Source organism: Lutra lutra, chromosome 7, assembly GCF_902655055.1.
Source record: "Lutra lutra chromosome 7, mLutLut1.2, whole genome shotgun sequence".
Taxonomy (NCBI): Eukaryota; Metazoa; Chordata; class Mammalia; order Carnivora; family Mustelidae; genus Lutra; species Lutra lutra.
Genome location: NC_062284.1, coordinates 18316700 through 18330761, shown reverse-complemented (window position 1 = coordinate 18330761; position 14062 = coordinate 18316700). Strand labels below are relative to the sequence as shown.

The following is a 14062-nucleotide window of genomic DNA, read 5'->3' as shown; positions in this document are numbered from 1 at the left end:
CTTCTATGCATTCTTCTATGTGTCTGAAGTATGACTGAGTGAGATCTAAGCCACTCAGATTTAGATGTTTGTGTCATAAACACATTTACATCTCAGAGTAAATTATGGTCCCAGAATGGTTCAAGGCAGTGGTGGAGGTGGTACAATCAAAAGGTGATCTTTTTCCTTTTATTTAGTTGTGCACTGAGTACACTTAAGTTTTTCTACCATTTTCACTGAGCAACATAAGCTCATGATGGAATAACATGTCCTCATTCTGCAAAGAACGGAGGGTGGGACGACCCACCTGTAGCAATTTACAAGAGTTACTAAGTGTTCTAAATTGACATAATCTCAAAATATGCACATTAGACTTAAATGTTACCCGAGACTTACATTGCTTCAAATATTTTGTTCTTTCACATAAAATCCCCTGATTAAACTCTGTTCAGGGGCACCTGGGTGGCTCAGTGGGTTAAGCCTCTGCCTTTGGCTCAGGTCATGATCTCAGGGTCCTGGGATCGAGCCCCACATAGTGCTCTCTGCTCATCGGGGAGCCTGCTTCCCTCCCCCTCTCTGCCTGCCTCTCTGCCTACTTGTGATCTCTGTCAAATAAATAAATAAAATCTTTTAAACTCTGTTTAAAGAGCCTTTGAATCCGTAGGACCTGGGAATCGATCTTATGGCAGTGGGGTATTGTTTCTGTTTAGGAGAAGTATTTAAACTTCACATGCTTAATATCTGCCTAGGGCTGCCTTCTTTTTATTCTATAAAAGAATATTGGAAAAAAAAAAAAAACGGGAGGTGGGGGTCTGGGATTGCTATAGGCTTTTGGCTCACAAGTAACTGATGAAGTGTTAGATGAAGAGGGGGTTGTCTGGGTGTCGGAATGGGGCCATCTGAAGGCTCAATTCTGCAATAGTAGCAAACCTAAGAGACTCATTCCTTGGTAATTAACCTAACTGTGAACCATTTACATGGGAGCAGAAGTTCACATTCTTTTTTCTTCCTCTTGGACATTTTTTTATATTCCATATCCATAAAATGAAAGTTCAGGCAAGTTAATCTCCAAGGTCCTTCTAGAGTTAAGACCTGTCATTTCCCTTCTCTTTCATTTCAGTTTATCAAGTATTTATTATACTCCTTTCTTTTTTCCTTTTTCAAAAGAGATTTTTAAATTAAGTACCAGTTCATAATTATTTACACTTACATTAGATAAAATGGTTGATTTATTTGAAAAGGAAGGATAATCCTAAAATAGAAAACTATATTTGTATATTTCCTGTGTTTCATCAAAAATGTTATTTCTGTCTTTGAAGCCTGGGCATCTTAACAAATAAGACCACATTTCTCTTTTTTGTTTAAATTAATGATTTTAATATAGATGTGTTCCTGATTTCACCAAGTATACTATGGACAACATGTATTTATCCATTGAGTATACTGAACCATATACGAATCTCCCACATGATCCTCTAAAAGGGAATGTTATACTTTCTTTGGCTTTGAGGTTGGTTGTATTCCCTTACTGCATAAATCTTTTTTTGGCTCAATTCCTCTTTGCTTTTTAAATTCTTCCTAAGTTTTTCGTTTCTGACATTTGAGAGAGAAATGAGTGACTATGACTGAGAACACTACCATATTAAAGCATGCTGTATTTGTGTTATTCAATTGATAAGAACAATGAGTGTTTCCCCAATAAAAATTTTCATAACTAGTAGGTTGGATAAATGAACCAATTCCATTATTTATCCAAAACTTTGTCAAATATGTTTTTTTGAGATCTTGTTAGTCTTAAGGACACCTTCATTTTTGTTTGGTTTGGACGTTTTATGCAAAGGGGAATTAATTAATCATAATCCTCAAATCATAGCATGCTCTCTGGTCTGCATAAGACCTCTTTTTGAGTGATTTGAATTAACTTTTTCATTAATTACCTTTTATCCCCATTTCCTAGTTACATTCCTGCCTGTTGGGGTCTAATGTCGTTGATGGCTTTTTATTTGAATGGCCCAGTAAAACATGTGTATAAACATAAAGTATACATATTGTTAGTTGACATAATGGTGTGGTGATAAGACCTTACTCTGTTTCTTCTTTTTTTAAATGCAGCCCTATGTTTTATGATCTATCCACATTGCTCTATGTACATCTGGTGCATACTTAGTTTGTTTTTATATGTCTCTGAAATGTATGGGCCATTTCCAGGAAAACTTAGTCCATCTGGAAGTTGGATTGGCTTTATTTTATCAAATTATTTTAGAAAAAATTTTATTCAACTCCCATGGTTATAAAAAAATGAATTGAAGGGTAAATGATCATTCATAACTGGAATTTCTGGCATTTAATTAAACACAGAAACCTCTGAGTAAGTACTAAAATAGACTAACCTGGCAGAAGACAGAGCCTTTGTTACAACTGGAGAAAGAATAGAGTCGTATCATTATTTTTTTTTTAATCAGCTTTAGGGGTACTGGGTGGTATAGTAGGTTAAGCTTCCAACTCTTGGAATCTCAGGGTCTCAAGATCTTATGATCTCAAAGTCATGAGGTCAAGCCCTGTGTTGGGCTCTGCACTCAGCATGGACTCCACTTAGGTTTCTCTCTCCCTCTTCCTTGGCCCACCCCCCTGCCCCCACTCGCTCACTCACTCTCTCTCTCTAAAATAAATAACTAAATCTTTTTAAACATCAGCTTTATTGAGGTATGCTTTACATACAATAAAGTTCATCCAAAATTTGGTGCATTTAGGCACAACTATGCAGTGGAGTAACCATCACCACAATTATGATGTAGAAGATTTCCATCAGCTGAGAAACTCTCTTATGCCCTGTCTGGTTCATCTTCTCCCTACCTACTAGCTCCTCACAATCACTGATATGCTTTCTGTCAGCCTAATTTGCCTTTTCGATTCCTACAAATGGAATCGTGTAGATCACAGTCTTTTGTGCCCGGCTTCTCTCACTTAACATAACACATTGGAGATTGTTTTCATGTTGTTGTGTGTATCAGTGATACCTTGTCATTGCTGGGTAGTCTGTCAACATATTGATATACCACCATTTATTTATCCTTTAGTTGTTGGAAGTTTGAATTGTTTATAGTTTTTAGCTATTATGAATAAAGCTACCATGAATATTTGAGTGCAAGAGCTTGTACGGGCACATGCTTTTATTTCCCTTGGTAAATTGCTAAAAGTGTTTGCTCTTCAAAAGACATTGTTAATGTATGCATACCCATACAATGAATTACCATTCAGTAATAAAAAGGAGCTCACTCCAAATACATCCCAAAACATGAATGGACCTCAAAAACATTAAGCTAATGAAAGAGCCAGCCACAATCAACCACATATTATTGTATGATTCCATTAAATTAAATATCCTAAAAAGACAAAGCTATAAAGACAGAAACAGATTAGCAATTGCCTGGGGAAGGGGTGAGAGGGAAGAGAATTGACAATAAATATGCATGAGGGATTATATTGGGATGATGAAAATCTTCTAAAGCTGATTAGTGGTGATGATTCAATGACTTGGTAATATTACTTAAAAAAAATCACTGAATAGTATACTTGGAAAAGGTGAATTATGCAATATGCAAAAATGCCTTAGGTTATTTTAAAAAGTATAAATAAAATGAAAAGACAAGCCACAGACTGGGAGAAAAATATTTGCAAAACATGTATCTGATGAGGGACTTAAATTCAGTATATATAAAGAAAACTTTAACTCAATGATAAACAAAGAAATAACTTAATTTTTTTAATGGGCAAAAGACTTGAGTAAATAATTCACCAAAGATATATAAATGGCAAGTAAACACATGAAAATGTGTCCAACATCATTAGTCATTAGCAAAATGCAAATTAAAACCACTATACCCCAGAAATTAACAAAAATGTCAGAGTAAGGATCTCCAAAAATTCTCTCTTCCTTAAAAGCAATCAGAAAACTAGCAAAAATGGTCAAAATCAACTTTTCAAAATTCACAATTAACCAAAGGTTAGCAGCAATCCAAGGATTGTTATTTAAGAAAAACAGCTGACTCTTGGAAAGAACAATAAACTTTGTGACATTTTAACTTGCCCTATTCCTATCCTGCCCTGTCCACCTCTGTGATTGCCTTAATAACCCAATAGTCCTCAATTTCAGTGGAAACTGGTATCCTGGCAGCCATTGAAGGGAGCAGAACAGAGCGTCATTACCAGAGAAATGTCATTATCTGACCTCTCTTGTGGTTCCAGAGGAACCAGTACTTATAAGGCTGTCTTTATTTGACCTGAGTCAGAAAAGCCTTTTCCCTGAAGGTGCCTGTCTAAAACACATAGAGGCAATTGATTAACTTTGGAACTACCTGAGATTGTCAGTAACAATTGGGGCAAATAATAGATAACCAGAACACTTAAAAAGAAAAACTGGAAAATAAGATGTCCATAGCGGACTTTGATATGCTCTGACATATTCTTGGAAATCAGAAGGACACTTGAATTTGTAGAGCTTTGGGTATTCCCAGGGCTCTCCACATGCCCAGAAAAGATATGAGAAGCCCCTTAACAATCACCTCTGGATGATCTTGGGGCTCTGTGCAAAGAGGAAGTGAAGGCTAAGGCAAAGTTGGCAACTGCCTAGCTGAGTGTTGAAGGTTTGCCCCAAAATGTAGGCAGAGCTCTTTGGCAAAGACTGGGAGACTTATTGGTTCCTGGCATTTAAGGAAATCTCTGTCTAGTCATTAGGTGACACTTAAGCTAATCCAATAGAGACTTCAGGGCCCAAACATGACAAAGAATACAGACTTCATAGATCATTTCCAACAAGGAATGAAACGAACAAATGGACAATGGTAACAAACCACAAAACCAAGAAAATCTGAGAGGGATAATCCGATTTTCAGAGTTGCCACATTACATTATTTAACATGTCCAATTTTCAACAAAAATTATAAGGCATGTAAAGAAACAAAAAGTGAGGTCCATTCAAGGAAAAAGTAGTCCCCTTTTTGTAAGGAAAATGTCCCTTACAAAACCAAGATGTTGGCCTTATTAGATAAGGACTTCATTATTTTTTTTAAAGATTTATTTATTTATTTATTTGACAGAGAAAGATCACAAGTAGGCAGAGAGGCAGGCAGAGTGTGAGGGGGGAAGCAGGCTTGCCACTGAGCAGAGAGCCTGATGTGGGGCTCGATCCCAGGACCCTGGGATCATGACCTGAGCTGAAGGCAGAGGCTTTAATCCACTGAGCCACCCAGGCGCCCCTAGGACTTCATTATTTTTAAATTAATTTTATTATTATTTTTTTTTTTTGAGAGAGAGAGAGAGGAGTATTTGTGAACAGGGGAGGGGAAAAAGGAGAGGGAGAAAGAGAATCCCAAGCAGATTCCATGCACAGCATTGAGCCCAATACAGAGCTCAGTCTCAACCCTGAGATCATGACCCAAGCTGAAATCAAGAATCGTACACTTAATTGACTGAGCTACCCAGGTATCCTTAGATAAATATTTTAAATCAGGCTGAAATTAGGGGCGCCTGGGTGGCTCAGTGGGTTAAGCCGCTGCCTTCGGCTCAGGTCATGATCCCAGGTCCTGGGTTCGAGCCCCACATCGGGCTTTCTCCTCGGCGGGGAGCCTGCTTCCTCCTCTCTCTCTGCCTGCCTCTCTGCCTACTTGTGATTTCTCTCTGTCAAATAAAAAAATAAAAAAATAAAAAAATAAAATAAAAAAGAAGAAAAATCTCAAATCAATAAGCTTCTACCTTCAGAAACTAGGGGGAAAAAAGAGCAAATTAAACATCTAGCAAGCAAAAGTTAGGAGATTATAAAGATTAGTGTAGAAAATCAGTGAAAACCAGGACACACCCGGTAAAATTGCTGAGATTAAAATAACTTGTAATACCAAGTGTTGGCAGGGATACTGAGTAACTGGAACTCTGGCCCATTACTGGCAGGAATGCAAAGTGGTAAAACCCGCCCCCAAAAACAGTTTGCCAGTCTCTTATCAAGTTAAATGTATACTTGTCATACCACCCACCAATCCCACTCCTCAATCTTTACCCAAGAGTCAGACCACGTTTTCATAAGTTAGAATTTCAAATAGGAACATAGTAATTCTCTAAGACAGTATCACCAAGTAAAACTTTCAATAACCAAATTATTATTCATTTTAATCTCTTGGAGCCTTAAAATGAAACTCTTAAGTGAAATGGCTTATCCCAATTCCAGGATCTCATATATAAATATATTTGGATTTACATAAGTGGATTTTTAACAGGCAAGTATTTTTTTTTAAGTTATTGCTTGTGAAAATGGTCTCCAAATTTTCTCTCCTTGAACTTCTTTGCAAGGCAGAGGTTGGCTGTAGGTCGCCCAAGGACAACATGACCCAATGGCTGATCCTTCATTTGGAATCAAAAGTTACGGCTTGAGTTTTCTGGTGTCCTTGTGGGTTCATTCTCAGATTTTGGGCTTTCTTTCATATTTTGTAGGTTTATTGCTACGCCTCTAGCAAAATCATTTGGCATTAAAGAGGAAGTTCGAAAGAAGATTACACCAAATACCGTCTTAGAGAACTTTTTCAAACATTCCACAAGGCAACCATCTCAAGTAAGTACAAGTTCTTTGTTTTTGGATTAAAAAACAAACAAAAAACTCCTTTCTTAATGTCTCAGTCACCTGTGGTTTACGTCATCTGTGTAAGATTCCTGTTGACCATCAAATGATTTGACTCATTTGGATTTTTTTCCCCTCTATTGACAAGTTATACACTGTTCCAAGCATAGTATAAAATGACACAGAAATATTACAAAATAACCAATATTCATAGTTGAGTTATTACGCTCAACTACAGTGTTCAACACTAGTAATCAATGCCATAATTTTGGTATAAAGATGAAAATTAAATTTGGGAGGGTGGGATATATACAAAGGATCCTTTCACAGGAGACCACTGACTTTAAGGCAGAGTAGCCCGTACCTGACACTTCTTATGATTATGGTTCCATCGATATACATCACACACATTAGGAAAGTGTTCACTGGGGTGGCTGTCATGAGTAGCGCATGTTATTTTATCCACACGGTTAGAAATGTGCCGTACTCCTGCCTACTCCCCAGGAAAGTCAGAGTTCTCTCCACGGTACCAGAGGCACCTCATGAAATGGTGTAGCACAGGGAATCTTTACATAACACACACAAAAGGTTTTGTTTTTAATTTTATTTGCCAGTGAGAAAGAGAAGGAGCACAAGCAGGGGAAGTGCCAGGCAGAGGCAGAGGGAGAAGCAGGCTCCCTGCTGAGGAGGGAGCTCAATGTGGGACTCAATCCCAGGACCTGGGATTATGACCTGGGCCGAAGACAGATAGATGCTTAACCATCTAAGCCACCCCGGTATCCCACAAAAAAAGGTTTTAATCTAATAGTTATTAAAAAAAAAAAAAAAAAGATAATGCTCCGGCAGGCCTAGTTTCATTTTCATCATCGTTTAAATGAGAGATGAAATAAAAACTCTTCCCAATATGACAGACACCCTCTATGATGAATACAGACAGTGACCGCCAGTCATTATAAAAGTCAAGAGTATGCTCTAGCATGGTTTAGGACAGAGAGATTTTTAAGGGTGCTGAACTTTACTAGCTGAATTCCGTTGTGTCTACAATGACCGTTTCTATTGTGGATCCAGTGGGCTCACGTGGAGGTCTGACCACGTCGCGTGAAGCATCGGGTCCAGAATTGCTCACAGCTAGCCAGCGCTGTCTGTAACTTCTGCCCTCAGCTTCTGCACCAGACTTCCTTGTTTGTTCTTTTTCTAAAATGAGGAGATTCTGACAAGCCATTTCCACATGGTCTTTATTTCCATGTGCTCTAAAGGACAGCTCATGTTCATTTCAACCCTGCTCTTACTACTGGTGATAATAAACGCCCAAGATCATTTCACATTTTTCAAAAGCGAAATTAGTTAGCCGTTTTAATAAAAATTTGGGGCCTTTTAGAAACTCCTTATTTTTCTCTCTTTCTGTTTGAGAATACTGTACCTGGGTAATACCACATATAAACCATGAAGAACAGTGCTATGCTCTCAATGACTTGACATGTTTCTATAGCAAAAGCTTCCGGTCAGCTTTCTAGGAAATCTAGAATTAGGAAATTTGGTCTCTATCAAGTTTTCCTGCTGTGAAGAGAAAAGAGCCATGTGACAGTTAAAGAAATACCAACATAACATCTCGCATGATTTTCCGTGCATTGTAGGTGTTCGATAAATGCTTGTTTTATGTGTCAATAAGAAATTACTTCCAGAGACTTTTGTTTCCAAGAGGTTTTCTATCCCAATAAGATTATAGTGAACGAAGCCAGTATTGTAAAGACTGACATTCAACCAGACACATCTGTGCTCCAAAAGAGAAAATAAATTGCTTCAAATCATGTTTGAGTGCTATTTCTAGACGCATTTATTAAGCAGATATCTATAGAAATGATGGGATCATAAAATGGAATTGCTTCCCATGAGGGAGTGTGATGAGCTGTGTGGGTTAGTGAATCCAGACCTCCAGAGTTGTGAGAACAAAGGCCTTGGACACAAGGGCAAAGTGAACGCAGTGTCCAACTCCAGACATACTCCTGCTCCTTCCATCTATCCACACTGCTGGAGGGGGACTTTATCAGGGCCAACGCCCTGTCACCCCCAAGATAAATCCCAGACAAAGCACCCCTTGATGTGAGCCTGCCATGTCTTTCCTCCCCTCCTCTTCATAGGGCTCTACCCTGCCAGACTTCGTTCTGTTCCCCAGGTGTTCCCTGAACACCCCTGCTCTCACCTGCAGACAACCTCACGCGCTGGTCCCTCGTCTAGGACGTGTCCTTCTCTATCCTCTCCTTCTCTGAGGCATTTTTCAGGGTCCGGCCTATGTGTAACTTTCAGAAAGTCTCCACAGACGTAGGTCACATGGTGTCCTGCTCCTCCCCTATCTTTGCACTCGTGGTATTTCATTAGAATTCTTTGTTTTATTTTCTTCCTTCCTGGCCCATGTCCATGTTATGATTCATTTAGTTCCCCAGGGACTAGCACAATGCTTGCAAGGAGGCAGCAATAAGTGGTTGACAACTCAGTCTTCTCAAAAGCACAGAAACAAACAAACAAACAAAAACAAAACAATGACCAGACATCAGCCAGCGAAATCTCGGCTTGTAAGAGTAGGTATTCGGGAGGAAATAGACTATCATATGGGCGATATCCTGTTTTTGTTTTGTTCTGCTTTCCTTCTTGCAGGTTAAATAATAGGTAGCAATTTAGGAGGTACAGAGAACTGCAATTAGGCCTTTGCCAGTCTTCAGTGTCAGAGCTGCTTTATGAATGTTATTGACTGTTAACGCTGCGGGCCTGAACAATTAGGGGAATTCTGCACAATAACCCAGGGGAAACTGTATGACTGACTGGTCGTAGACCTTGGGGTGTTCAACCACCAGGCAGGCCTTGTTCGGCCCTTGCAATGTTGGTCCACGATTGGCTTAATCTACTATGAGGCACCAGTCAGGATTTAGAACCCACTAGCAATGTCCCATTAAGATTCTGGGTGTGTGCTTTCCCTCTGGGAGCCACCGGCCAGAGCTGGCTCACAGATGCCCTTTTGGAACAAGAAGGGGCTTTCCTATTTGCTGCGTCCATGGCTCCCACTTATCTTGTCCACACTGAAGCTGAGGGTCAGTTTGATGCCATTTTATTTTTCTACTAAAGAGGAGATGGAAATCATTCTTGTACTTGGGTTAGAAAATGAAAGATCAAGGGTAAAGGTATTTCAAAAACTTACAGAGCTTATTTCTTTGTGTCAATTGAAAAAACTGTAGGTTTAGCCTCTAAAACCTGACTGTGTTGGAGAATACAACTTAAGGTCCCGCCATGAAACAGACCTGATCCATCCAGCCATGTGCATTTTTGGTCTGGCCCTAGGAGAAGAAGTTCAAGTGTATGGCCTTTGAGCTACTCCATCATCCATATTATGTCCATATTTAAAAATGAGTTCTGCTTCCCAGAAGAGAAGCGATCATCATTAGTATATTCTACGATCTTTACTTTTTTTTTATGATTGAAATTATTTTGGATTAGTTTGACATGGGCTCTACATCTGATTAAAGGTGACAGTGATAGCCAACACCTGTTTGAGTTTTTGCTGTCTTATCTGGTGGAGCCATCACTAAGATTGTGTGAAAGACCAGGAAGTGCATTAGCCTAAGTTCTTACCCTCACTTTATTATTAATTTTAGGTCTTGGACAACTTACTAAAACTCTTGGTGTTTCAGTTTCCTTGTAGGAAAGATGAGGAGATTGGATCTGATCTGAAACTCTACTACTCTAGCTGATACCTAGGAAGCCTAGATAAAACTTTGCTGAATGAGTGAGCGTACCTCTGCAGCTCAAGTGTATGGGTCGCTGCCAAATCCCGAAGTATTAATGTTTCTTGGTAACTCAGAGTGCTGGGATTTCTTCTTCTTCTTCGTCTTTTTCTTCTTCTTCTTCTTCTTTTTTTTTTTTTGGTGTGTCTGCGTGTGTGATCCCATAAACCAAAGAGGTAAATTCAAATCACTGGCTCCAGATCTAACGCAGAATGTGTCTCCTCTCCAGCACCCGAGCTCTAGTAACCCAATCGCGCCGTAACCCCGTCTTGACCGCATTCCCATCTGACTGTTCTTTATCACCTGTTCATTCATGTTATCCCTTTTCAGACTGATATTTACGGATTGGCAAAGAAGTGTAACTTGACAGAGCGCCAGGTGGAAAGATGGTTTAGGAGTCGGCGGAATCAAGAGAGGACGTGCAGGATGAAGAAATTCCAGGAAGCTTGGTAAGATGACTGGTGGAGGTTTTTTGCAAAGCTGCAGTTTTATAATAATGGAGCAGAATGGTCATCTCAGAAAGAACACCACCATTGGAGCCAAAGAAGGTTTGGACCCAGCCCTGTCACTCACCCATTGGGTGTTTTAAGCCAGTCGCTTCTCTGCTTCAGTTTCCTTCTCAATAAAATGGGGCAAAGCTGTGAACTCTCTAAGACAAGTAGGAGATAGAATGTACTTATCTTGAAGTCCAGAAAAAAAATACAAATGTCTAAATTGGTGTTTATTTTTTCTTAGGGTAGAGGTCGGCCCTGTGTCATAAGACTTTATCACCTGTTTCCAATCACATTCCAATTATTATATCACATTACAAGAGCAGAGAATGGGCAGGTGTCTTTTTTTTCTGTCCCACTTGACTCATTCCTCCCTCTGATCCCTCACCCCATGCCCATGGACCGGAAGGCCAATTCCTCTGGATTTCCCAGTTGGTTTTAGCAGGAAGAGGTGTGGAGGGGAGGTGGAGGGAGGAGGTCAGCCTCTGTTGGGGTACCAAGTAGGATTTTTTCCAGAACTGGCTACTTTGAATATGCCTTGGGAGCAGTGAGGCTACATGGCACTTATTTTTTCTTTCATTTGGGTTCTATGGGTTTTTTTCCCCTCCTTTAGAATTTTGTTGTACTTTGGGTCACTCCCTTAGTGGCAAAAACTAACACTTCTGTGAAAAAGGTGGACTAGGTCATTGCTCTCACTTTTTTCTTCTTCTTTATGTCCAGACAAATGCCCGTTCACTGGGTTGTGTTTTTGTTTTTGTTTTTAAGATTTTATTTATTTGACAGAGAGAAACACAACGAGAGAGGGACACAAGCAGGAGGAGTGGGAGAGGGAGAAGCAGACTTCCCTTGGAGCAGGGAGCCGGATGTGGGGCTCTATCCCAGGACCTGGGGACCATGACCCTAGTCGAAGGCAGATGCTTAATGACTGAGCCACCCAGACGCCACAACAGGGGTTGTGTTTGATGCCACATTCTATACACCAACAGTGTCCCTTCCTTCTGCCCATTTCTTATGGGCCTCACATTGCCTGGTGACTTTCACCAGACATTTTTTGTTTTGATGACAAAGTGATTAGAGAGCTGATGTCAGACGCTCACATAAATGGAGGCTGGGGCTAAGCTTTAATGGCTTCCTTTGTTTACCTGTACGTGCCTGGGGACTATGATCCCCCTCTGATGCCGGTGAGGGTTAGGGGCACAGACCCAAGTCTTCAAGGTGTCTCGAAACAAGCGATCATTTCCCATCACAGGCTTCCACTGGAAGCTCAATGTGAATGGCCTGGTTTGTTTTCCAAATAGCTTCTCTCTGATTTTTAGCTCTTGAGAGATTGGATAATGTTGTTACTACTGATGTCAGCTTGGCCAGTCTCTTAAACTATTGCCACAAAACACTACAAGGTGGCACTTGTCTCATATTATATTTTCCTGTTCTCCTACTATTGTTCATGTGTTTTTCCTAGCAAATGATTCTTATCTTAAATAAAGTCCCCAGGCAGGGACAAATTCTCTCCTCTGGAGCTGAATCAGACTGGAAAGTCTCTGGTAATTTCTTGTACATGATAGTGCCTTACAGTTTATAAATAATATTTGATCCTCCCTCCAATGCTGTGCGGTAATCAAAGAAAGTGGAGCTAGCCCCGTGTAAGAAATGAAAAAAAAATCGACCTTTCCAGGGTCATATGTCAATCAAATCTCAATGAAATGGGAGGGAAAACAGAAATGAGAAACTACAGGTCTGGCTTCTTAAAGGAACTTGCTCAAGGTCCCCGAGCTGTTGGCAGGGCTGTGGCACTCACGTCTTCTGACTCCTTTTGTGGTACTCTTTCTGCTCTGTGGTATTGCCTCTTGATCCATAATGATTAGCTCTCAGCAACCGGAAACCACCTAGTCAATTAACCATTTGGGTCAACGAGGCCTAACGTTGGGAATCCGGTTACCTGTGAGTTTACTAAAAGTCAGCTTTGGAATTCAGGCCAGGGAAAGGAATTTCAGGCTTTCAGCTATCAATCAGCCAGGCAATGAAGATGGTTATGTCGACTCTCTTCTCTGTACACAGTGCAGCCCTACACTGGGCGGAGTTCTAGGTTGTTTTGTTTTGTTCTTTCCCCCATTTTCAAGTTGTTCATTTGGTATATTTGGAATTGGGAGAAAATTCAGGAATCCCTGTTAAGAAAGGGGTTCATGGTGTAACTAGATAAACTAGCACCAGATATGAAATTTGGTCAACAGCTTCTGCCTGATTCTTTCTTCTTACAACACCTATCTTCCTTCCTTTCTTTTCCTTCCTTCCTTCCTTCCTTCCTCCCTTCCATCCTTCCATCCTTCCTTCCTTCCTTCCTTCATTTTTCTTTCTTTCTCTTTCTCAGTGTTCAATGATTCATTAGTTAAGTATAACACCCAGTGCTCATCACAGCACGTGCCCTCCTCAATACCCATCACCCTGTTACTCCTTCCCTCCACCTCTCCACTCTCCTCCCCTCTGAAACCCCCAGATTTTTTCCCCAGGATCCATGGTCTCTCATGGTTCATCTCCCTGGTTTGATTTCTCCCCCTTCAGATTTTGCTCCCTTCCCCTACGGTCCTCCGTGCTATTCCTTATTTTCCACTTGAGTGAAACAGTACGATAATTGTCTTTCTCTGCTCGACTTACTTCACTTAACATAATCCCCTCCAGTTCCATCCATGTTGATCTAAATGGTGGGTATTCATCGTTTCTGAGGCTGAATAATATTCAAAGTTCTAGATTTTAAGAGGGAAGTGAAAGTGGAAGTCCTGGTCACTAGCCGTAAACAGCTAATCAGGGAGACCAGACTGTCCCTAAGGAAACCACAGGATCCATCCAGTTATTCTACCAATGGCACATGAGCCTCTACCCCTGTAGTCCACGGTCATGTTTCAATGTGTGGTGGGCATTCAGAGTAGATGGTGTCGGTAGAGCTGGTTACAGTAGAGGAAGGCATTTTAGAGGTTGGACCTAGAGGAGGGAGTGGCAACATGGACCTTGAGGAATGAGCTGGGATTTCCATGAGAAAAGAATTCAGGATTTGAGGGGAGCTTGTTTCAAGGAAGGCAAAGACGCAGAGCAAGAATGTGAACAATGTATTCAGGATATAGAAGCCATTAGGGCCATTAGGGCCAACAGATCAAATGCAAGCTTTACCTTCTTCTTTACAGATACCACAAATTTCCTCAAAGTCAGAACACCATTATAGACTT

At 40.4% G+C, this 14062-nt stretch overlaps 1 protein-coding gene across 2 annotated transcripts in view; it reads left to right on the top strand.

The window, feature by feature from the left end:
• CERS3 (ceramide synthase 3) overlaps positions 1–14062 on the top strand; it is a 109228-nt gene that overhangs the window by 36409 nt on the left and 58757 nt on the right. For both annotated transcript variants that reach the window (XM_047739289.1, XM_047739290.1), the window contains 2 exons: positions 6460–6577; positions 10687–10805. In XM_047739289.1, coding sequence (XP_047595245.1) covers positions 6460–6577; positions 10687–10805 — 237 coding nt within the window. The remainder of the gene's footprint in view (positions 1–6459; positions 6578–10686; positions 10806–14062) is intronic.